The sequence below is a fragment of the Manis pentadactyla genome, chromosome 12 (genome assembly GCF_030020395.1).
Source record: "Manis pentadactyla isolate mManPen7 chromosome 12, mManPen7.hap1, whole genome shotgun sequence".
NCBI classification, from domain to species: Eukaryota; Metazoa; Chordata; class Mammalia; order Pholidota; family Manidae; genus Manis; species Manis pentadactyla.
This window is the reverse complement of record NC_080030.1, coordinates 20,804,816-20,826,128: the sequence shown is the minus strand read 5'-3', so window position 1 is coordinate 20,826,128 and position 21,313 is coordinate 20,804,816. Positions and strand designations below refer to the sequence as shown.

At 42.9% G+C, this 21,313-nt stretch overlaps 1 protein-coding gene across 5 annotated transcripts in view; it reads left to right on the top strand.

The window, feature by feature from the left end:
- RAB4A (RAB4A, member RAS oncogene family) overlaps positions 1 to 21,313 on the top strand; it is a 61,844-nt gene that overhangs the window by 38,537 nt on the left and 1,994 nt on the right. The window contains exons 7-8 of one of the 5 annotated variants that reach the window (XM_057490225.1): positions 1,021 to 1,157; positions 15,409 to 19,915. In XM_057490225.1, coding sequence (XP_057346208.1) covers positions 1,021 to 1,136 — 116 coding nt within the window. In that variant the 3' untranslated portion in view covers positions 1,137 to 1,157; positions 15,409 to 19,915. Of the gene's footprint in view, positions 1 to 1,020; positions 1,158 to 2,245; positions 5,845 to 8,694; positions 9,103 to 13,653; positions 15,128 to 15,408; positions 19,916 to 21,313 lie in introns of those variants that run through there. The other 4 variants (XM_036904471.2, XM_036904500.2, XM_036904463.2 and 1 more) reach the window with 4 other exon arrangements.

Here is a 21,313-nt window from a genome sequence, read left to right as displayed (position 1 = left end):
TCCGTGCATACAGTATGTGTAAGTTGACTCATGTAAGACTTCCAGGATATATTTCTTCTGAGATCATCAAAATCATAATTCCCTCTAGGTGAAAAGCTTCAAAGAATTCATTAGAATTCTTCAGCAGTACTTTCTACATTTTCTAAATGGGTGGTACATTCATAGGCCTCAGAAGCCATTATTTCCTTCTCCTTTTTTACGCAACAGTTAGCACACTGTAAACTCTGCTCCATACTTTTTGTACTTACTACCTATGGGTCATTGCAAATCCGTTAAGAGGCTTCTGGATATATGTGCTGATGTGCATATATATACATAGTGTGTATGTGTAAGTCATATTTAGTTGGGTGTATTATCATAATTTAACCAGTTTATTTTGGACATTTGGGTTATTGCCAATATTTTGATACAACGCTTTAGTAGACCTTTTATATATCATTTCACATGTGTGTGAGTCTATGTGTAAGACAAATTCCCGAAGTGGAATTGTTAGGTTGAAGAACATAAGCATTTAGAATGTAGGTAGAGGCTGCCGGATTCTTCCTATCAGGGTTGTAGCAATTTATAATCCCACAAGTAATGAATAAAGTACTTATTTCACTAACCCCATGCCCACAGTGATATTATCATACTTGGGTTCTTAGCAGTCTGATAAGTGAGATATGGTATCTTTATATTTTAATTTGGATTAATTTATCTTAATATACATAAAATCTTCACATAATTCCAAACTCATAAAGTACAAAAGAAGATAAAATGGAAGTCACCCTCTACTGCCACCGTCTGCTATCCCCTAAGCCATCTAGAACTTCTTGAAGTCAGCCATTATTACACTTCTTTATGTATTCTTCCAAAGATACTTTTATGCCCCTGCAAACATACATATATATTTCTTTCCTCATTATTCAAAATGATAACATATTTACACAGTGTCCTACACTTTGCTTTTTGCATTTAATATATTCTGGAGATCATAGAAGCATTAAAAACTTTTTTTAAAGAGACTTGTTTGATCCTCAGGTGAGCTGGACCCAGAAAGAATGGGCTCAGGTATTCAGTACGGAGATGCTGCCTTGAGACAGCTGCGGTCCCCGCGTCGTGCACAGGCCCCAAGCGTGCAGGAGTGTGGCTGCTAGAAGCAGCACGGGAGAACACAGGTAGGTGTGCACATCACAGCATCTCTGCTGGCAGCCCTCTGGCCTTGTAATCTGGTCACTACTCAGAGTTGGCACTTAACTGTAGAGATTGTTACTGCTTCTTGCAGCTACATTATTGAAAGGAGAGGTGATTTGATTGCATAATTGCAAGTTAGATATTCTCAGCAACAGCAGAATATACATTCTTCTCAAGCTAACTTGAAACATTCATCCAAATAGACCACATTCTGGACTATAAAACACCTTAACAAATTTAAAAAATAGAATTCATACCATGTCTGCTGTCAGACCGCAGTGGAATTAAACTAGAAATCAATAACAGAAAAATAACTGGGAAATCCAAAATATGTGGAGATTAAATGTCTTAATAACACATGGGCAAAGAAGAAATCTCAAGAGAAATTTAAAAGTATTCTGAACTAACTGAACATCAAAACATAGCTCATCAAAATCTGGGGTAATGCAGTGAAAGCAGTTATTGATTAGAGGGAAATTTGTATCACTGAATGTATATATTAGAAAAGAAGAAAGATCTAAAATCAGGCATCTAAGTATCCACCATAGGAAACTAGAAAAAGAAAAGCAAATGAAATCCAAAGTGGCAGAAGAGAAGAAATAATAAGAATTAGAGCAGAAATCAATGAAACTAAAACCAGGAAGTCAATAGAGAAAAACTGACAAACTCAAAGCTGGTTCTTTGAAAAGATCAAAATAATCAATACAATTGATAAGCTTCTAGCCAAGTTAACAAAAAGAGGGGACACAAATTACTAATATCAGAAATGAAAGACGGGGTTACTATAGATCCCACGGACATTAAAAGGATAATAAAGGAACACTGACCAACTTTATGCCCACAAGTTTGATAACCTAGGTGAAATATATCAATTCTTTGAAAGACACAATTTTCCAAAACTTACACAAGAAGAAATAGACCATTTGAATAGGCCCATATCTATTAAAGAAACTGAACCCATCATTCATAACCTCCCCAAAACAGAAAGCACCAGGCCCAGATGGGTTCACTGGTGAATTCTACCGAACATTTAAGGAAGAAATTATACCATTTCTCTACGATCTTTTCACAGGACAGAAGCAGATGGAATACTTCCTAACTCTCATTATGAGGCCAGCATTACCCTAATTCCAAAACCATACAAAGACATCACAAGAAAACAAAACTACAGACTGAAACATGGCTGCAGAAATCCTCAATGAAATATTAACAAATCAAACTCAAAACGTATATGAATTATATACCACTTCCAAGTAGGATTTATCCCAAGTATGGAAACCTGGTTCAGCATTCCAAAGTCAATTAATGTCATCCATCCCATCAGCAGGCTAAAGAAGAAAAATCTTATGATCCTATCAAGAGACGAGAAAAGCCATTTGACAAATTCTAACACCTATGATAATGAAAAGTCTTAGTAAACTAGGCATAGAGCAGAATTTCCTCAATTTGATAAAGAATATGTACAGAAAAAACCCTACAGCTAATATCATACTTAATGTGAGAAACTTGAAGCTTTGCCACTAATATCAGGTACAAGGCAAGGATGTCCCTTTCCATCACCCCTTTTCAAAATCATACTGAACGTTCTGGCTAATGCAATAAGAAAAAAAAAGGAAATAGAAGATAGGCAGATTGGGAAGGAAGAAATTAACTGTCTTTGTACATGTTTATGTAGAAAATCCAAAAGAACCCACAAACTCCTATATAAGCAATTATATAACAAGGTTGTAAGATCCAGAGTTAATGCACAAAAGTCCATCACTCTTCTATATATTAGCAATGAACAAGTGGGATTTAAAATTAAAAACACAGTACCATGTTAGCATCCAAAAAAGGAAATACTTAGGTATAACTCCACCAAAATATGTACAAGATCTGTATGAGGAAAGGCAGACTGGTTTTAAAGTTTATATGAAGAGGCAAAAGACCCAGCATAGCCCACATAGTATTAAAGGAGAAGAACAAAGTTGTAGGATTGTCATTACCCAACTTCAAGGCACTGTTAAGCTGCAGGAGTCAAGATGGGTGGTGCTGGTGAAAGAAAAAGTCAATCTCTGGAACAGAATAGCAAGCCCAGAAATACACCCACATAAATTTAATCAACTGATCTTTGGCAGAGCAGCAAAGATACAGAAGCACAATGGAGCAAAGATAGTTTTTTCGACAAATGGTGCTGGAACCTACTGTCCATCCACATGCAAAAAAACAAAAAAACAGCGAATCTAGACACAGAACTTACACTCTTCATAGAAACTAACTCAAAATGAATGATAGACCTAAACATAAAACTGTAAAACTCCTGAAAATAACATAGGAGGAAACTTAGATGAACTTGACTGTGATGATTTTTTAGATACAACACCAAAGGCACAATCTATGGGAGACATAATTGATAGACTGGACTCCGTTGCAAGTAAAAACTGCTCTGTAAATGACCATGTCAGGAGAATGAGTAGACAAGCTACTGACTAAGAGAAGTATTTCCAAAAGACATACCTAATAAAGGATCGTTACCCATATATACAAGAAGTCTTAAAATTTAACAGTAAAAAACCAACCAACCTGACTAAAAAATGGGCCAAAGATCTTAACAAATACCTCACCAAAGAAGATACACGGCAATAAGTATATGAAAAGAAGCTGCACATCACTGTCATGAGAGAAATGCAAATTAAAACAGCGACTTACGGCACACCTGGTAAAATGGCCAAAATTCAAGGCACTGACATCATCAAATGCTGCCAAGGATGTGGAGCCCTGGGAATTCTCTCTCGGTGCTGGTGGGAATGCGAAATGGCACAGCCACTTTGGAGTACAGTTCGGCAGCTACCTACTCTTACCTTATGGCTCAGTAGTCTCACTCCTTGGTATTTACCCAACGGAGTTAAAAACTCACATCTGTACAGAAACCTGCCGCATGGATGTTTGTAACAACCTTATTCATAATTGCCAAAACTTGGAAGCAACCAGCAAATGGATAAACCCTGACACACCCAGACAATGGAATGTACTCAGGACTAAAAAGAAACAAGCTTTCAAGCCATGAAAAGACATGGAGTGCATATCACTCAGTGAAAGAAGCCAATCTGAAAAGGCTGTGTACTGTATGATTCCCACTACATAATATTCTGGAAAAGGCAAAACCGTGGACACAGTAGAAAGCTCAGTGGTTTCCAGGGGTTTGGGGAGGAGGGATGAACCGGCAAAGTGCACTGGGTTTTTAGGGAAGTGAAAATGCCTGTGTAATACCGTGAGGATAGACACATGTCATTATATATTTGTCCAAACCCATATAACGTACGTAAACCACCACAGACGAACTGTAACGTAAACAGTGGACTTTGGATGACGACTACAGTGTTAATACAGGTTCATCAGTTGTAGCCAATGCCCCACAGAGGTGGGGGATATTGGTAGTGGGGAGGCTGTGCCTGGGTGGGATAGGGGTAAATGGGAAGTCTATGTACTTTTCCTCAGTTTTGTTGTGACCCTAAAACTTCACAAAAAATAAAGGCTTAAAAAAATCCTAACACAGCCACTAAAATAACATGACAAAGAGTTTTGGCTAAAAAAGCAATATGGGAATTAAAGTGGAATAAAGAAGTAATTAATCTAAATAATCCAAAGGAAGGCAGAAAAAGAGGAGGAGGGGGAGAACAAATAGCAAAATGGTACATTAAACCCAACCTTACCAATTAAACAAAAGTTAGACGGAATTTAAACTGCAGGAAATCCTCATGCTTTTGCTTAGACAGAAGGGTGGTAGTTGATGGGAGTGACTGAGAGATTCTTCTCTATCTTAGAAAGAGGAGACTTTCTTGGGTTAATGAAGTCTGAATATGCCTGTTCCTAAAATAGAAGACTTATTTATAAAGTTTGCAAATGGAGATTTTAAACTTTAAAGATTCCTTTTTCCCATTTGCCACAGTGGGCTTTTTGTATATGGCGAACATTATCTAAGAGGTATAGGTAATTTTAAATAAAAGTTGGAAGGATTCGCTAATGCCCTTTGGGACTGTTAGGTACATCTGTACATTTATAGTTAACGCCTATTTCTAAATTGTTCTTAATATTTTTTTAAGAGTTCATAAAGTGGTATTTGGGACACAGTTGTTGGAGCTTGAAGAAGTTTTTTACTACCATCTTTTTCTACTTTATACAGAAGTAGATCTTTGTGCAAAAAAATAATAATTCGAGGTGTCATGCAAACTAGTAGATGTGGCTCAGCAAACCATATAACAAATTTAATTCAGTGGGCAATACCACTAGATGTATACATGTATGTAAAAATTTTCAGCTCCGTATTTTCCCCTTCGCTTTGGTTCACGTCCTGGCTGTGTACTGCATATAGTCGAGCCCAGCACGTCTCCACAGCATGGTGTCTGACGTATGATATGATGGAATGGTGCACCTAAATGCAGTCTATTATTTTACTTTTTTAAATCATGAACTAAAATCAGTTAATGGTGAGGTGTACTTCAGGCATCCTGTCGGTTATCTTGCACAGTTGGTGACATCCACGACCCTGGCCATCGAAGGCCACTGCAGCGCTTATTTAATTTCCTTTTCCACCGTCCACAAAGCGTTTATGTGATCCACACTTAAAATAACTAGATCAGTAGTTCCTCACGTAACGAAATAAAACGAAAAATGGAATTTTTCCATGGACTTCACACCGCCCAGCACTTTTGATTTCGAAGCATCTTCATCTAGACCCAGTCAGGAAGGCTGTCCCAAGGACCTGCTCTGTGTCGGCATTACAATAGCTCTAAGGATTCCAGGACCTTTGACCAAACTTACAAGGCGACCAATTGTCTCTCAGCTGTCGGGAAATACAGCAGCCGAGGACCTGGGGGACTGCGCCCCACTCCCTGGGTGCTGCACCTCTTGTCTTCCTGGTGGAAGGTGCCTTGTGTATGTGTGTGCTTTCCGTGGGGCCCAGTGCCACCACCTCACACCTCTTCCATGAGCCTCCTCTTGTTTTGTGTTCATTCTAAGGAAACCCACTGCACCAAGTTACGGTTAAAGGGACACCACTCGTTAAGAAATTTCCATATAGCTTTTGCTGAATACTTACATGCCTTACTACAGCTATCAAGTTGACATGTTTTTCATTTACGGGAGGTGTATTGAGCTATTAAAGTGTACTATATACTGTACTACAAATATTTGTTCTAATATTTTTAAATGTCGATACAAAATATATATAATAGAACTTTTCTTTAAAGTTGAAATATGTTATTATGAAGGCCAAGAAGATTAGAAAGCACTCTTCACCTTATGTGAGGATGCACTGGTAATTTCACCCCCTTTAGTTAGAAGCTGCCTGCCATTTTTGTTGCTATTTTATTTAATCCACAGTGTACAGCTGCACTATAAACCCTGGGAAGTGACTGGGATAAAAATACCATATATATATATACCTATTTTAGATATTTTAATTTTGCTTTTTCCATGCCTTGAATATTTGATTTTGAAAAATCAGAATATGAAGCAAATTCTCAGACTGAACTACTTCCTGGACCTCCCTGGAAGAATGTTTCTTTCAGTGTCTCATTTATGACAGTTTTTGAACAGCCTTTTGCATGGGATAGGAGCGTGTCATTCTACCACATCAGTTTATTCAAAAGCAGGAGTTTTTGGAATAAGAGAAATGTTGTGTGTTGGCTACAAATGAGCCTATAATGAAACCACAGGTACTGCATAAAATTCCACATCCTTTGACCAATAAAAGTTCCCAGAAAGAACCAAACCGTGGAGGTTCTTAAAGAGGCCTTAAGGGAAAATGAGGAGGCGACGGTTTGGGACTAGTCAGTGCGGTGTTTCCAATGATTCTCCAGACACCAGCTGGGTGTCCCACAATTCCATTCTGTCACTGTCTACCTGCAGAAAGCATTACATCCCACAAGGTAAAGGCTTAGTCTGCTCCCGACACCCACCCCCTCCCCCCCACACTTCAGAGGCCAGTTGCAAGTCCAGGTTGTCACCTGTGCTTCTGACCAACCAGCTATAAACCTGAGGCCCCCAAGACCCCGTCCTTGGGTTTTATTCATTTGCTATGACATCCCAGAACTAAGAAGAATTTACTTACTAGAATCCTCGTTTTTTATAAAAGGATATTAGAGGATAAAGATGAAAAGGTAGATGAGAAGATGCACAGGGCCAGGTCTGGAAGGGTCTGAGCAGCCCAGGAGCTTTGGTCCCCATGGAATTTGGGGTGAAGCCCCCTCTCCTTGCACATGGGTATGTTCTTGTTCCCCAATCCAGAGGCTCATGAAATCTGCTGTTGAAGATTTTGATGGAGCTCGATCCCCAGCTTCCCAAATCCCACCCTTTCTCCAGGTCAGTGGTGGGGCTGAAGCTCCCACCTCCTACTCCCTTGGCTTTTCTGGTGAGCCATTCATCCTGAGGAGATTGGGGCGCCACCGTGTCACCTTATTAACACAAACTCCTGCATGCTGAAAAGGAGCACTTTATGAATAACAAAATACACTCCTATCACTCAGAAAATGCCATGGATTTTAGGGGCTGAGCCAGGAACCAGGGACAAAGACCAAGTATATCTCCCACTATACCATAGTGAACCTAGGAACAAACATTATGTATACATTTCCCACAACTTATTAGACTTTTAGGATGTTCTTAACCTACATTTCTAGAAAAGTACTTTTTCAGCCTTCCTAGAAAAAGATTCTAAACTCCATTTAGACTTGAGATTATGCTTCTGCAGTCCAGCATTTCCGTGAAACTGAGAGCATCACGATTTGGAAATCTGTAATGGTTTTACTGAAAACATACTCCTTGTGACTGACATAAGAGCTTTTGAAATCTTTAAGAACCTGGTTCCTAGCAGATCAATATTATTCAGTGAAGAATCTGATGCTAAAATTAGACACACCATTTGCAATTCATGCTGTAATACAGTAGATGGCTATTCATTTTCTATCAGATTTGCCCCATTTTTGTGTGTTTTTTTTTTAAGGAGAGAATTAGGCTTTGAAACACCTGTGGATTTCTATTTGTTTGTGCCCATTGTCCAGTGAGTCTCTCTACAAGTCAATCTTCCTGTTCACGTACATACACCCTGGGTTTCTCCCTGCTTGGTCATGTCCCAGTCGTATTAACTAATTTAAGGGGTTGTTGTTAGATTCTTAGATTTATCTAGGGACACAGCTGCAGGGAGTCAAGTGGCTAAGTTGCCCACCATCACCCTCTAAGGTTAAAAAATACTGCTTCCCGCTGGAAAGAAATGTTTCCAGAGAATCCTGACGTATCCTTGTTTTATCTCCTTTCAACCCGCTTTTTTTATGCTGTGGTATTTGGAAATATCCAAGGCACCTGTCGTTTCACCCAAGAGTAGTTGAGGATGCATCTCTGGAAATAACATATTTTTTATGATTTTATGTGATCCCCATACCACTGGGAGTATCTTAAAAGTACTGTTAGGAGGCCAAGAATGGTTATGTTTTTTCTTCATTTTCTGGCTTGTATGGGGAAAACAAAGTGCATATCTTTCTACAGTATGATGAGAGGTGATTTCCTGGCATATGGCTACATGTACCAGAAGCACCGTCCCCTGCCCAGGGGGCATTAGTACCTTCAGCAGGACCCCAGGGCGGCACCAGCCTGCCACCCATTGCCAGTGCAGTTCCAGAGTGAGTGGGTACCAGGTGATACACGTTCTCAGGATCACCGCTGCTGGCGGAGGAGTTACATAATGCACAGTGAATTTAAATCATTTGCACACCTCCACGTCCTCTTCTGAAGAACTTTGACACGTGTATCTCTGGAAACTTACGCTGACAGAGGATGAGGTGGGCTGAGCCACAGCGTGAACTGCAGGAACCCCAGCATGCTCCTGCGTGCCGGAGGACAGTGTCCTCAAACGTCTGTGGGGAAATGGATGAAAAATAGATAAGCCCGTGCCGACTCCTTTCTCTACCTTCTTGACGTCCTGTGTAAATTTCATTTTAAAGAGAGCTAGTATTAAGAAAACAAAGTTGCTAAATTTCTGAGTATTTTACATCCCAAAATATCGTGGAAGTAATTACATTCACTAAGTAGTTAGGGACCAGCTAACTATGTATGAGAGTAAAATGCTCATTTCTGTATGTTGGGTGGAGAGCCCTCGAATCATTTTACGCTGAATAGCAAATTTTGTAATATGATTGATTCAGGGTAAGTCTGCCACATTATTCCCTTCTCCAGAAGTCATCTTGGTTCCTGTGGCCGTAAAGGAACATCCCACACCCTCGTACTGTGCTCATTTTGGGGTTGATGGTGCTTTTATGGGATAGTCCTGTGCCTCCCTGAAGGCCCCTTGCTTTCCCAGTACCCCATGCTTCGGCGTGGACTGTGCATCCTTCACCTGCAATGCACCAGCTCCCCAAGCCCGTCAGGCTGCAGCAGGTGTCCTGTAGGATACAACCCAGAACTTCTCTGCTGGGAGCCTTTTCTAATCCCCTAGTGGCCCTGGAAGTATGCAGACACACTCCGCTCCTTTCATGCACTGCCCTAGCCTTTCTTTTGGTACAGATTGCGTGGATCTATGCATTGTCCTTATTTGGCTCCCCTGCTGGGCTAAGACCTCCCTACAACAGGGCTGCTGCTTCTGGGTGCCTGGTACCTGCATATGGGAGGGATCCCAGTGCTTGTGGGAAGGACAGATGGCCAGGCTCATCTGTGTCCCCAAGGCTTTCTAAAGTACCTGGATATCCAGCCTGCCCACTGCAAGATCCCTTTTTGCTAAATCCCTTTCTTTCTGGGAGGAAATTTCATAACCCCGAGAGCCCTTTTTCATTTGACATCACAAAGACTGCAAAGGAGATCCAGCCCCTGTCCCCTGGCCAAGATCAACAGCAAGACCAGCTATCTGCAAACAAGAGCAGCTCTGGGAGGGCTCAGGAGTCCTGAGAAACTTCAGCAGCACAGCGGGACGAACACCCGGAGTAACTGTGAGAAGGGAAGGAAGAGCAGCTCCATTCTGCCGCATCGGCCCAGCCCCCAGGCCAACCGCTCAGCCCCAAGAGGAAGCTCCCCAGCGAAAGAGTTCCCTCCCCAGGAAAGGGGGCGCCGCCAGCTTCCCCAGCCTTGCAGGACGCCGCATGAAGCACCCGGGTCAGTTTTGTTCCACCCAGAGACCTGCAAGCCGAGATGTTTGGACAGCCAGGATCACGGAGGGGGACGGGGGCTCTCAGGTAAGCCGTGCAGCAGGAGCAGCCGTGGTCTTCAGGGACCTGCTCTGCGGAGGACCCCAGCAGGTCTCACCACTTTTTGTCCCATTCAAAAGCTCCAGCCGCCTGAGTTCCTCCCCAGCCCTCCCAGGAGCCCGGAATCTGTGCCTGCAGTTTGCCCAGGCATCTGCAGCTACGGGAGCCTAGGATGCCGGCCCAGAACCCCACTGCCATGTGCGCCCGTGCAGCTAGGCCCTCCGGCTGTGCACTTGTAGGCCGCCACCCTGACTGTCACCCCTGGCAGACCCTGCAGCGATGGGAGAGCCCACTGACAGCCGAGGTCCCCGCAGCTGCTTGGCACAGCGAGCCCCTCCTCCCCGCTGTGTGTTCCTGCCTGGTCCCCATCCCCAGGCTCCCTGCCATGTACATGCCCGTGGGGAGGCCCTGCAGCCGTGGGGGAGCACGGTGACACCAGGGGCCCACAGCTGCCCAGGCCTCCACTGCTGGCCCTGGCCTCCGCAGCCAAGTGGGCACACCCCTGCTCTGGCCACCACCGCTGCCTCCCTGGGCTCCTCGCTGCTGCACCTGAAGGCACCTGGAGGACCCCGAAGCCTTTAACCCCTGCAGATGCCCCCCAGTGTTTGCCTGGGACTACGCCATGGGTACTGTGGGCCTGCAGCTCGGGCCCAGGGGTCTGCACACTCCAGCATGCCCTCCACAGGCAGAGGCCTTCCCTTTCCAAAACCAGTCTGTGAGTCTGGGGGAGGCGACTTCTTCAAATGCATGGGCATCCATGCAAGGTAACAGGGATCATGAAATACATCAGGGAAATATGTCGGCAGCCACGGAACACCATACATTTCCAGTAACTGACCCCAAAGAAATGGAGATAAAGGAACAAAATAATTGTTCTAGCGGTGCTCAGAAAGCTATAAAAGAACACAGATAAATAATGAAATCAGGGAAGCAATACAAGGACAAAATGAGAAGTTCAGCAAAGAAATAGAAAACAAAGAGAAGCAAACCGTGTTGGAGCTGAAGGATGTAATTACCACACTGAGGAGTCCCACAGAGCTTCAGCAGCGAGCTGGACTGAGCCCAAGGAGGTATCTGGCAACTCGGAAGCAGCTCATTTGAAATTACCGAGAGAAGCAAAAAGGGGAAAAAGAATAAAGAATGGCGACTCACAGGACAGCGTGGCCACAATCTGGGCATCAGTGGGGCCCCAAAAGGAAAAGAGGAAGAAAAGGGTAGAACGCTTATTTAAAGACGTAATGGCTGGGAACCTCCTAAACCTGTGAGGAGACACTCAGGCCCCATGGAGCAAAGACATCACACCACAGTCCAAAACTATCTTCTCCAAGACATGTTATAATAAAACTGTCTGAAATCACATCTCCTGGAACAGCCTGCCCCCTTTATGAATGTTGGTGTCAGTGCATAGTCACCAAAACGCAGGCACACCTCAGAGACCTGCTCTCACTTCCAGACCACAAGAATAAAGGAAATATTGCAGAAAAGCAAGTCCAGTGACTGTCTTGGTTTCCCAGCACATAAAAAAGTGATGTTTACACTATACTGTAGTCATTAATAAATGACTTAACAAAGAGTGCAATGGCACTGCACGTTTAAAAAAGGTGCATCCCTTATCTAAAAAGTACCTCGTTGCTAAAACATGTTCACCATCATCTCAGCTTTCAGCAAGTCATAATTACTGATCCGAGCTGACTATAACATAATAACGAAGAAGTTTCAAATATTGCAAGAACTGCTAAAGTGTGGTTTAGGACACCCTTTAGGACACAAATAAGCAAATGCTGTTGGAATGATGCTGTCAACAAACTTGCTTGACTCTAGATTGCCACAAACCTTCAATCTGTAAAAAAAAAAACCCAGTATCTGAGAAGCACAATAAAGTGAAGTTCAATTTGTAAAAAACCCAGTATCTGAGAAGCACAATAAAGTGAAGTTCCATAAAACGAGGCATGCCTGTATCTTTCTTTGCCTCCTAGGGCAAGAGCTCTAATGTTCAGGCAGTGGGTTTTGTTGTTTGGAGCAGTATTTCCCGGGAACTCTGGGCACTCTGAGTTCGCCTCCTGGTGCCACCTGGTGCAGCCTGTGGGCAGGCAGGTATGCAGACTGCCTCTGTTCCCCATCGCCCTGGGCTGTTTCTGTAAGAATGGAGCTTTAAGCTTGAGGGCTGAGAAACAACTGAGGATATAATTATCAGTAAACGTCTGCTTTCAGGCCCAGGCATGCTCAGCAGTCGAGTACTGTATGATGGGTCCTAAATGCTTGGGGGTGAAATGTGCCAGATCTCTCAGTTCTGTTCGTTACACTCTTAGGGTTGCCAAGTCCCCACAGTGAAGCAGAAGTCAGAGCTACATGTCTTGGAAACAGTGCTTGCCGCCTTTTCAAAGGAGCGGTAGAGAAATGGCAAATAATAGTCTCCCTACTCTTATTTTAAGATTCAATGATTTCACCTGAAACTTTAAAATTTTATATTCTACTGAAGTTTTTTTATACAGATTTTTACCTGGTTTTTCAAACATCCACCCTATCAGAGCCACAAGAACTATACTTTTGCACCTAAAAACCCAGTTGCTGAGGGTTCCCCTGCTTGTGCGCTCTCTCTGATCACGGCACAGCTGTCCCCTCTTATCCTCTGGGCATATGTGCCAGGACCCCCAGCAGATGCCTCACTACAGATGGTACCGAGCACTTTATCTATCTTGTTTTCCTATACATATACACCTATGGAGACGTTTAATTTATAAATTAGGCACAGTTAGAGAATATAAAAATTGCCAGCATCACTGCTCTGTGCTTTGGGGCCCTTATGAAGTAAAATAAGCGTTACCTGAACTCAAGCACCACAACACCAGACAGCTACTAAGTGACTGACAGGCAGCCTGTACGGCTGTGCAGGGAAAGGACAGTTCACGTCCTGGGTGGGACCAGGCGGGGCAGCACCATGCTGCTCAGAACAGCAATCTTAAAGCTTAAGAATTGATTATTTCTGGAATTTTCTGTTTAATATTTCAGACTGCAGTTGACTGTGGGTAGCTAGAATCACAGGAAGCCTGTGCCGCACCAATAAGGGGGAACTACTGTATGGGATTTCATGCCTACTTTTCTTCTTTAAAAAAGTTTATTGGAAAAATTACTAGAGAATTTTAAATTTAACAGCTCATTTTTAATACTGTCAATTGGGATATCTATAATAATACAACCTGGAAGGTGCATAGCATTTTTTTACGCTTAAAAATATTCTCACATTTAACATCTATATAAACAACCCTTGCAGTGATACAGAGCAGACATTAAGTTCATCTCACAGCTGAGGAGCCCAAAACGCAGAGGCTGGGGGCTTGGCCGTCCCTCGGAAGTGGGCAGCAGACCACGTGTACAACCCCATCAACTCCACCACACAGTTGGACAAGGCACTGGGGCTTCTGTCCGTTGGAATCTTGTCTTCCTTCAACATGTATTATGAAAACTTCAGAAACATGTATTACAATTTTAAAAAGTATGAACAGTCCTCATTTTAACTGGTGAGAGTATTTCCCATTTTTAAAATACCTCTAGTCCTAAATTATTAGAGGTGGGGAATATGTTGATTCCATCACTGTGAAACCATGTTTTGAAGTTTTTTTTTAATTTGCAAGTTTGGTAACTTGCTTTCTCATCTCTGCCTTTGGTAAAGTGAAAATAAAAATGAAGGATGCATGACTGAAAATGCATGCTGACTTGTGTTCAGAATGCTTGTCGCGATTTTGTCCTCGGTGTGCTCGATCCAGTTGGGAAGTTGTTGGCGAGCTAAGTGTTCTCTGGTTAAGGTCAGAATGTGCCTGTGTGGCCTGTGCTGACGGCTGTTGCCCTCCCCTCATTGGGAGGCTGTGCCCCGCCTTATACACTCAGGTTTGCCTCCCTCGCCTGCAACATCTAATGTATATTTGTGTGATGGTCTTGTGCTATACACCAATAAACTACTGACCCAGGCTGGCCATTAGTTGTGCAGTTCCTTGTCTCTTTTTACTTAATTAATCCTTGAACAAGAGAAGAAAAATGTCATTACTTAGAATTTTTTTTACTTCATCTGTAACTATCTGGTTATTCTTCCGTGGCATCCTGTCTAACTTTTTTTATTTCCAGGACTCATTTTGGCTTTAAGCACTGTTGCTTCAGACTTTTACCAAATGCAGTTACATTGGGCACCCACCTAGTGTCCTCTGCTTCAGGCGAGTCTGATGGCGGGTTCTTCTGCTGAGATGCTGCCTTGCCCCGCGGCCAAGTCTGGGAATCACAGGGTGACGGGGCACAGCAGCGAGCACCCCTGAGCGTCACGTCGAGTGGAAGTCGAGTTCGAGGGACCTGTGGGAAGCACAGAAGGCGAACCCAAAGGGTGCCGGGAACCGTCCAGGGCAAGCGTGGGGCAAGGGCTCACAGAGCTGCCCCGGGAGGGGGGCGGGCACGGCAGCCAGGGGAGCTGCTCACGTTCTGCACCTGCCTCTCGGCACCTCCCTCTCCCCCCGTGGTCTGACCACTGTCACCCTGTGCCACCATCTACTCAGGGTGCTTCGCTGCCCTGAACTCGCCGGGCCAGGACATCAGCACCCTGGGTTTGCTGGGAAGCACTTCGCGGGGCCTCACCTAAGTCAGAGCTTGTTACTTTCTAAGGTCAAAAAAGCCAAATTGTCCTCTGGAAAACTTGTGACAGTTTCCACCCCCACTCAAGAAGCAGGAGGCCCAAACTTAAATCCACAATACCTGTATTTTTTTTTAATTACAGTTTGTATTTTGTCTTCATTGAATTTGAACTTTTGCCGTAGATACTGTGATCGGCATGCAGAAGCGATGCTTTCATTCTGCAAACAGCGGTCTCCAGGCTCCTGGAGGTGTAGGCCACCTGGGGACATTGGTCCCTGCTGTGGAGGGAAGCTGGGCGGGCTTTGTGCATCCACATCAGAACACATGAAAAAAGGCCCTTTTGAAAAAAACTTGGTGTGCTTCCCTGCTTGTATTGCTGTGTAACAGATTCGTGTTCAAATTTTATTCCTAGAAAAGGTGAGTCTTTTCTGTGAAAATTCAGGCTGTGCCTCTTACTACCCAACAATCTCAGCTTTGAATATGGTGACGTTCCAAGCACCCTCCTGCCAGCCTGGATCAGGCCCAGGACAAGAAGGAGCAGCACAGGTCCACTTATACATGGATTTTTTTCAATAAATACATTGCAAGTTTTTTGGAGATCTGCGAGAATTTGGGGGAAAAAAAACAAAATTTTCTTTTCTCTAGCTTACTTTATTGTAAGAATACAGTATAGAATACACATAACATACAAAATATGTGTTCATCAACTGTGGTTATCGGTAAGGCGTTTGGTCAACAGTAGGCTATTAGTTAAGTTTCGGGAAGTCAAAAGTTGGAAATGGAGTTCGACTCACGGAGGGGCAGGCACCCCAACCGCAGCTTTCAGGGGTCAGCTGTAGTTGCCCCCAGCGCCCTCTAGAGGGGGCCACCCCCACCCCCAGGTGGTTCTGTTACCAGCCTGGCTTAAGACTCACACACCTTAGAATCTCCTGGGGGAGGATGTAACTTTGAAGAGTGGGTTTTTGGTTTTTCTTGTTCTCTCTAGGATTTTTTAAATAGCAAATACATTCTTCTGGTTCAAAATTCAAAGCAGTATGAAGGGTAAACATTAATTAAAGTCTTCTTGCCCCCATCACACTATGCCTTTCCCTACCCCTACAGGTCACCTCGTGGTAGTTTTGTGTCTTTCCCTAGTTTCTTGATGTAGATATAGGTATTTTTATTACTCTTGCCTTAAACAAATGGTAACACAGTACATACATTTTTTTCCCTCTATACTATGTTTTGGAGCTCTTTTTACACCTCTGTACATTGAGAGCTTTCTCCTTTTTATTGAAGGCTACATAATGTTCCGTGTGTGGATATACTGTTTTCTTTCACCAGTTCTTTATTGAAAAACAATTGGGTCATCTCTGATTCTCTGGTTCTTTTGAGGTTAATTCCAAAATATTTGATCAATGACAGATGGTTGATGTCTCGGGTTTTGCCCATACTCTTCTGCCCTCATTTATCTGAAAAATACATTGCTTCCAGCTTTGTCCTTTTCCAATACATAGATGAGGATCACTTAGAACATTTGATGAAAAGGGGGAAAATCCAGCAAGAAATGTGCAAGAACCTTTCTGATAAAAACTACTGAAATAAAAGAAGACCAACTTAGTTGGAGACATACTATGTTTGGGGATAGAAAGATTCTATAATATGAGTCCTCCAAAAATAGTAAATCCAATGCAGTTTAACAAAACTCCCAAATGGGATTTTAAAATAGAATTGGACAAGCTTATTCTAAGGTTCATATAAAGAAAAAATCACCAGGAAAACTGAAGAACAAGGTGGGAATGGAGAGACATGCCATACCAGATACTAAAATACACAGCAAAATTAATTTCAAACTGCTTCAAGCTCAGTGTAGACAGACTGACCCAGAGAAAAGCAGTCTCTAGAAACTTCCCCATTCATCTATGACTACTTATGAAAAAAAGCATGATGTGACATTTTATATCACTTAAGGCTCATCACTGGATGTTATTAAGTGCATTTGCTATCCATTTAATTGGGGTGGGGTGGGGGAGGAGGGTTTCAATCCCTACTTCACAGCACCAAAAAAAATTAATTCCAGTTGGAGGTTAAGATTCAAAAGCAAAGGGCACTTGTGTGGCATTATTTGTCATTTCTAGCAAGGTTTTCTTCCTTATTGACCAGGGACTGAGTGATAATGCTTTTGTTGTTTTTACAAGTGAACTTAAAACATAGCCTTTTGGGACAAAGTTCACTAAATATTACTGTATAAGATGTAATTGAGTAAGTTTTTATCAGACTTTTAAAAATAAAAGCATCACCTTGGAAAAAAAATCAAAAGGGCATATTTATTTGTGTACATTAAAAGAACATAGAGGTTTTTGGATTTTTGTTCTTGTTTTTCTAAGAATCAAAGGGTGAATCTTTCCAAAGGTGATGTAAAATTCCCCACCTCTAAGGAAAAGATTCGAAGTTTGGCTCTGAAACTCGATCCTTTCTATAAGACAAAAGGAAAGAATAAGGTTTAATCTATGACAGGCTATGACAATGCATTTACAACAGGTTTAACAGAAGTATCAAGTATATAGAGATCTTAACAAGGTAGACAAAAAGCATTTTTAAAAAACAGTGTGCTTTTCTAGTTTTTCCAAAATAATTTTAAAGGTTGGCAAAGCATGTAAACAGGCCATTTATCAAATAAATAGTTGGTCAATAAACACGAAAAAGATGCTGACCTCACTGATACTAGGAGAAATGCAAATTGAGATAACCACATTTTGTTCCTGATATTGGTAATTTTTAACTCATTCTTTTTGCTCCATCCTGTGAGAGGTTTAATCAAATTTATTGTTCTTTTCAGCCGATCAGCTTTTTTTCTTTGTTTTTAATTTCATTGATTTCTGTTCTTTACTTTTTCCCTCATTCTCATAGATGTGGGTTTATTTTGCTTATCATTCACTAGTGTCTGAAGATGGGAGCTTAGATGTGTTGATCTGAGAATTTCTTTCCTAAATAAGCCCTCAAAGCTATTAATTTCCTTCCAAGCACTGTTTGTGAATTGGTGAATGAGGTGATGTAGCTCTTCCATATCTTCACTGATTTTCTGTCTATTTGTTCTATTACTGAGGGGCCTGTGAAAGGCTCCAGCTATGATTGTAGATTTGTCTAGTTCTCTCAGATTTCCCCTCATGTATTTTGCCTCAGCCTAACCTTTTTTGTGATTTTAGCCTTATTCCAGAGATCGGTCTAGTCTGTCCACCACAGCCACTGTTTCACGTCATAGTGTTGCTTCCCCTGGGCATACAGATAATTCTTGTTCTTCGTGCACTCAGTCATTTTGCAGGGATGAGGCTCGTCCCACTTGGTAGAGAAGCCCAGCAGGTTTTAGTCATGTCCACCATGTTCATGACAGCACTAGTGGCTCAGCAGCTTACGTATTTGAAGCTCTGTCATTACATTCTAAGGAAAATCTCATTCCTCCTGTGCTTCCTCTACCCTTAATACTCCACAAGCACACGACTTCACTTTGAACACCAGATGTGTGGGCTTTCCACACATCAAGGAATTCTGTGACACCCACTGGGTGTCTGACAATTTACTTCTATTCTGACACTACCCACCTGGAGAGGGCATTAGATCGCACGGGTTAAGGGCTCAGCCCCACAAGACTGCCTCCCCTCCCCACCGCAGATGCCTGTTCAAAGTCCAGGTTGTCACCTGTGCTTCCAACTGACCGGCTGCTCCTTGGAAGTTCCCATGACACACTCTTTGAGTTCTATTAATTTGCTAGAGTGTCACACAGACATCAAGGAAACATTTTACTTCCTGGGTTACTGGTCTATTATAAGAGGACATAACTCAGCAACAGCCAGATGGTAAAGATGCATAGGGCGAAGTGTGTGGGATGGGGCGCAGAGTTCCCATGCCCTGCAGGCATGCTGCTCTCCCTGAATCTCCATTTACCAACCAGAAAGCTCTCTCAACCCTGTCCTTTTGAATTTTTACAAGGCTTCATTGCACAGGTATGATGGATCAATCATTGGCCATTGGTGATTGAATTCAATCTCCGGCTCCTCTCCCCTCCCTGGAGGTTGAGGGAGGTGAGGATTCAAAGTCGCAGCCCTCTAATCACGGGCCCCCATCATTAGGAGTTTCCCCAAAGTTGCCTCCTGAACCTAAACTCAAGTGTGGTTCACAGGGGCTTGTCATGAATAACAAGATACCTTCTTTCACCTTGATGGCTCTGGAGCTGCGTCAGCAAGTGAGAACAACAGGCCAGACCCTGTAACTGCTGCCCGCCCTTCATTCCCAATGTCCCAAGTTTCCTTCCATTATTATTTCCCTTCTGTCTGAAGAACATCCTTCCGCTCTTCATTTAAAGCAGGTCTGCGAGCCACCAGTTCTTAGTTCTCCTTCACCTGAGAATGTCTTCATTGCACCTTCATCCCTGAGAGATACTTAATTGGTTATAGAATTCTGAGTTGACAGCTGTTTTCTTTCAGCACTTCTAAGAGATGTGCTACTTCCTCTGGCCTCCACAGTCTCTGATGACAAATTCCGTGTCTAGGCGTTAATTTCTTTGGGTTTACCCTGCCTCAGGCTCATTCAGTTCACTTGGGAGATTTTTGGCCATTTCTGCAGATGTTTTTTAAAAACTCTTTAAAAAACTCTTTCTCCTACATGACCCTGAAACTCTGTTTTTCTGCCCTTCTTCCCACTGTTGGTGAAATTGGATGATTTGTACTATCTGGAGCTTTCTTTTATCATCTCCATTCTGCCACTGAGTACATCCAGTGAGGTTTTTTTAAAAATTACAATATAGTATTTTTCAGTTCTGATATTTCTTTTGGTACTTCTGTCCACTGTTTCTTTACTGATAATTTCTACTGAAATATTTATTTGAAGAGTGTTTGTGATTGCTCACATGAACTTTTTAATAAAAGCTTCTTTAAAGTCTACAATGTATCCATGGGTCGCCTTTTTCCATTAGAGCTACTTTCATGATTCTTCACATGCTGAGCAACTTGAGATCATATCGCAGACATTTTGAGTTACATGATGAGATGCAAGCAAATCCTAGGGAGGATGCTGATGTTTTTGCTTGGCCGGAAATCTGTCTGGTTAGGCTCGGGCCATGAGTTCGGTGGGTGTTGGTTGTAAGGTCAGTTGTCTTCCAAGCCTTTATGGTGCTGTTTGGGCCTGTCCCACACGCACACCATCTTGTGGGCAGCCAGACCTGAGGAGGGGGACCTGTCAGCCCAGGTCTCGGGTGTGCTTGGTGTGCTAATGAGGGTTAGCCCCGCAGGTGGGGAGTGTGAACACGGTGAGCAGGTCAGGGATGAGCCGAGGGGCTTGTGAGGAGCTCCGTGGAGTCACTTTCCCGCCTCTCCCTTCTCACCTCTCTCCAGTCCTTTCTGGCTCCTGCGGCCCTCTCTCTCTTTGGCCCTCCCACCTGGCACGGCCCATGTCTGTAACTGAACCCTTGCCCTTCAGAGAGGGAAGGAAAGCACAGGCTCTGCCACCCAATGGGGAGGAAGGCCCCTCTCGGACTCCTGGCTCCTGCAGGCTCCCCTGCAGCCAGGGGGTTACCTGGTGACGCCAGCATGAAAAATGGAGAAAAGCAGGAGGGAAAGAAAGGATTCCCCCCACTCCCAGCTTACGGAGTCCCCTTCCTGTGCCAGGCCAGGCTTCTCTAGGCCTGGGAAGTTCTGCACCTCTCGGCTCACTTCTGTTCGGGGCTGCGCTGTGTTCAGGCTGGGAGATAACCAGGAGTGAAAACATGGCAGACGCACCACTTCAGTTGTGTTTAGATTCTGCTCTTCTTCCCCAGTCTGCATGCCGCTGTTTATTTCTTAGAGTCCTCAAATAGCCGTCCATACATCCTGTCCAGATTTCATAGTTGTGTTTGGCAAGAACCAAGGGAGGGTGTATGTCAACTCCACTGTACTTAAAACCTGAACCTTCTTTCAGATAAGTTAAAAAAAAGAAGTTATAGAACGTGGATAGCAGTGTTTCATATTTGTGCAAAAAGAAGTATTATACGTACCTCCATAGATAAGTGATTAGAAAAGAAGTCTGGAATCTTACACCCCATACTTAACACTGGTTTCCCCCAAGAAGGGGTAGAATTTTGTGAGGGGGAGAGACTGAAAGAAACTTTCACTTTAGACTTGATATTTCTTTTTTGAATTATTTTAACCATGCGCTATTATTACTTTTATAATTCTCAAAACAATAGAAAAGACTAGGAAAAATATACAGTTCAAATACACAGAAAGCGTTTTTCTGGATGCATCCAACATACCTTGTTAAACATTTTTCTAGTGAAAAATTCATTTAGAAATCAATGAGATACATTT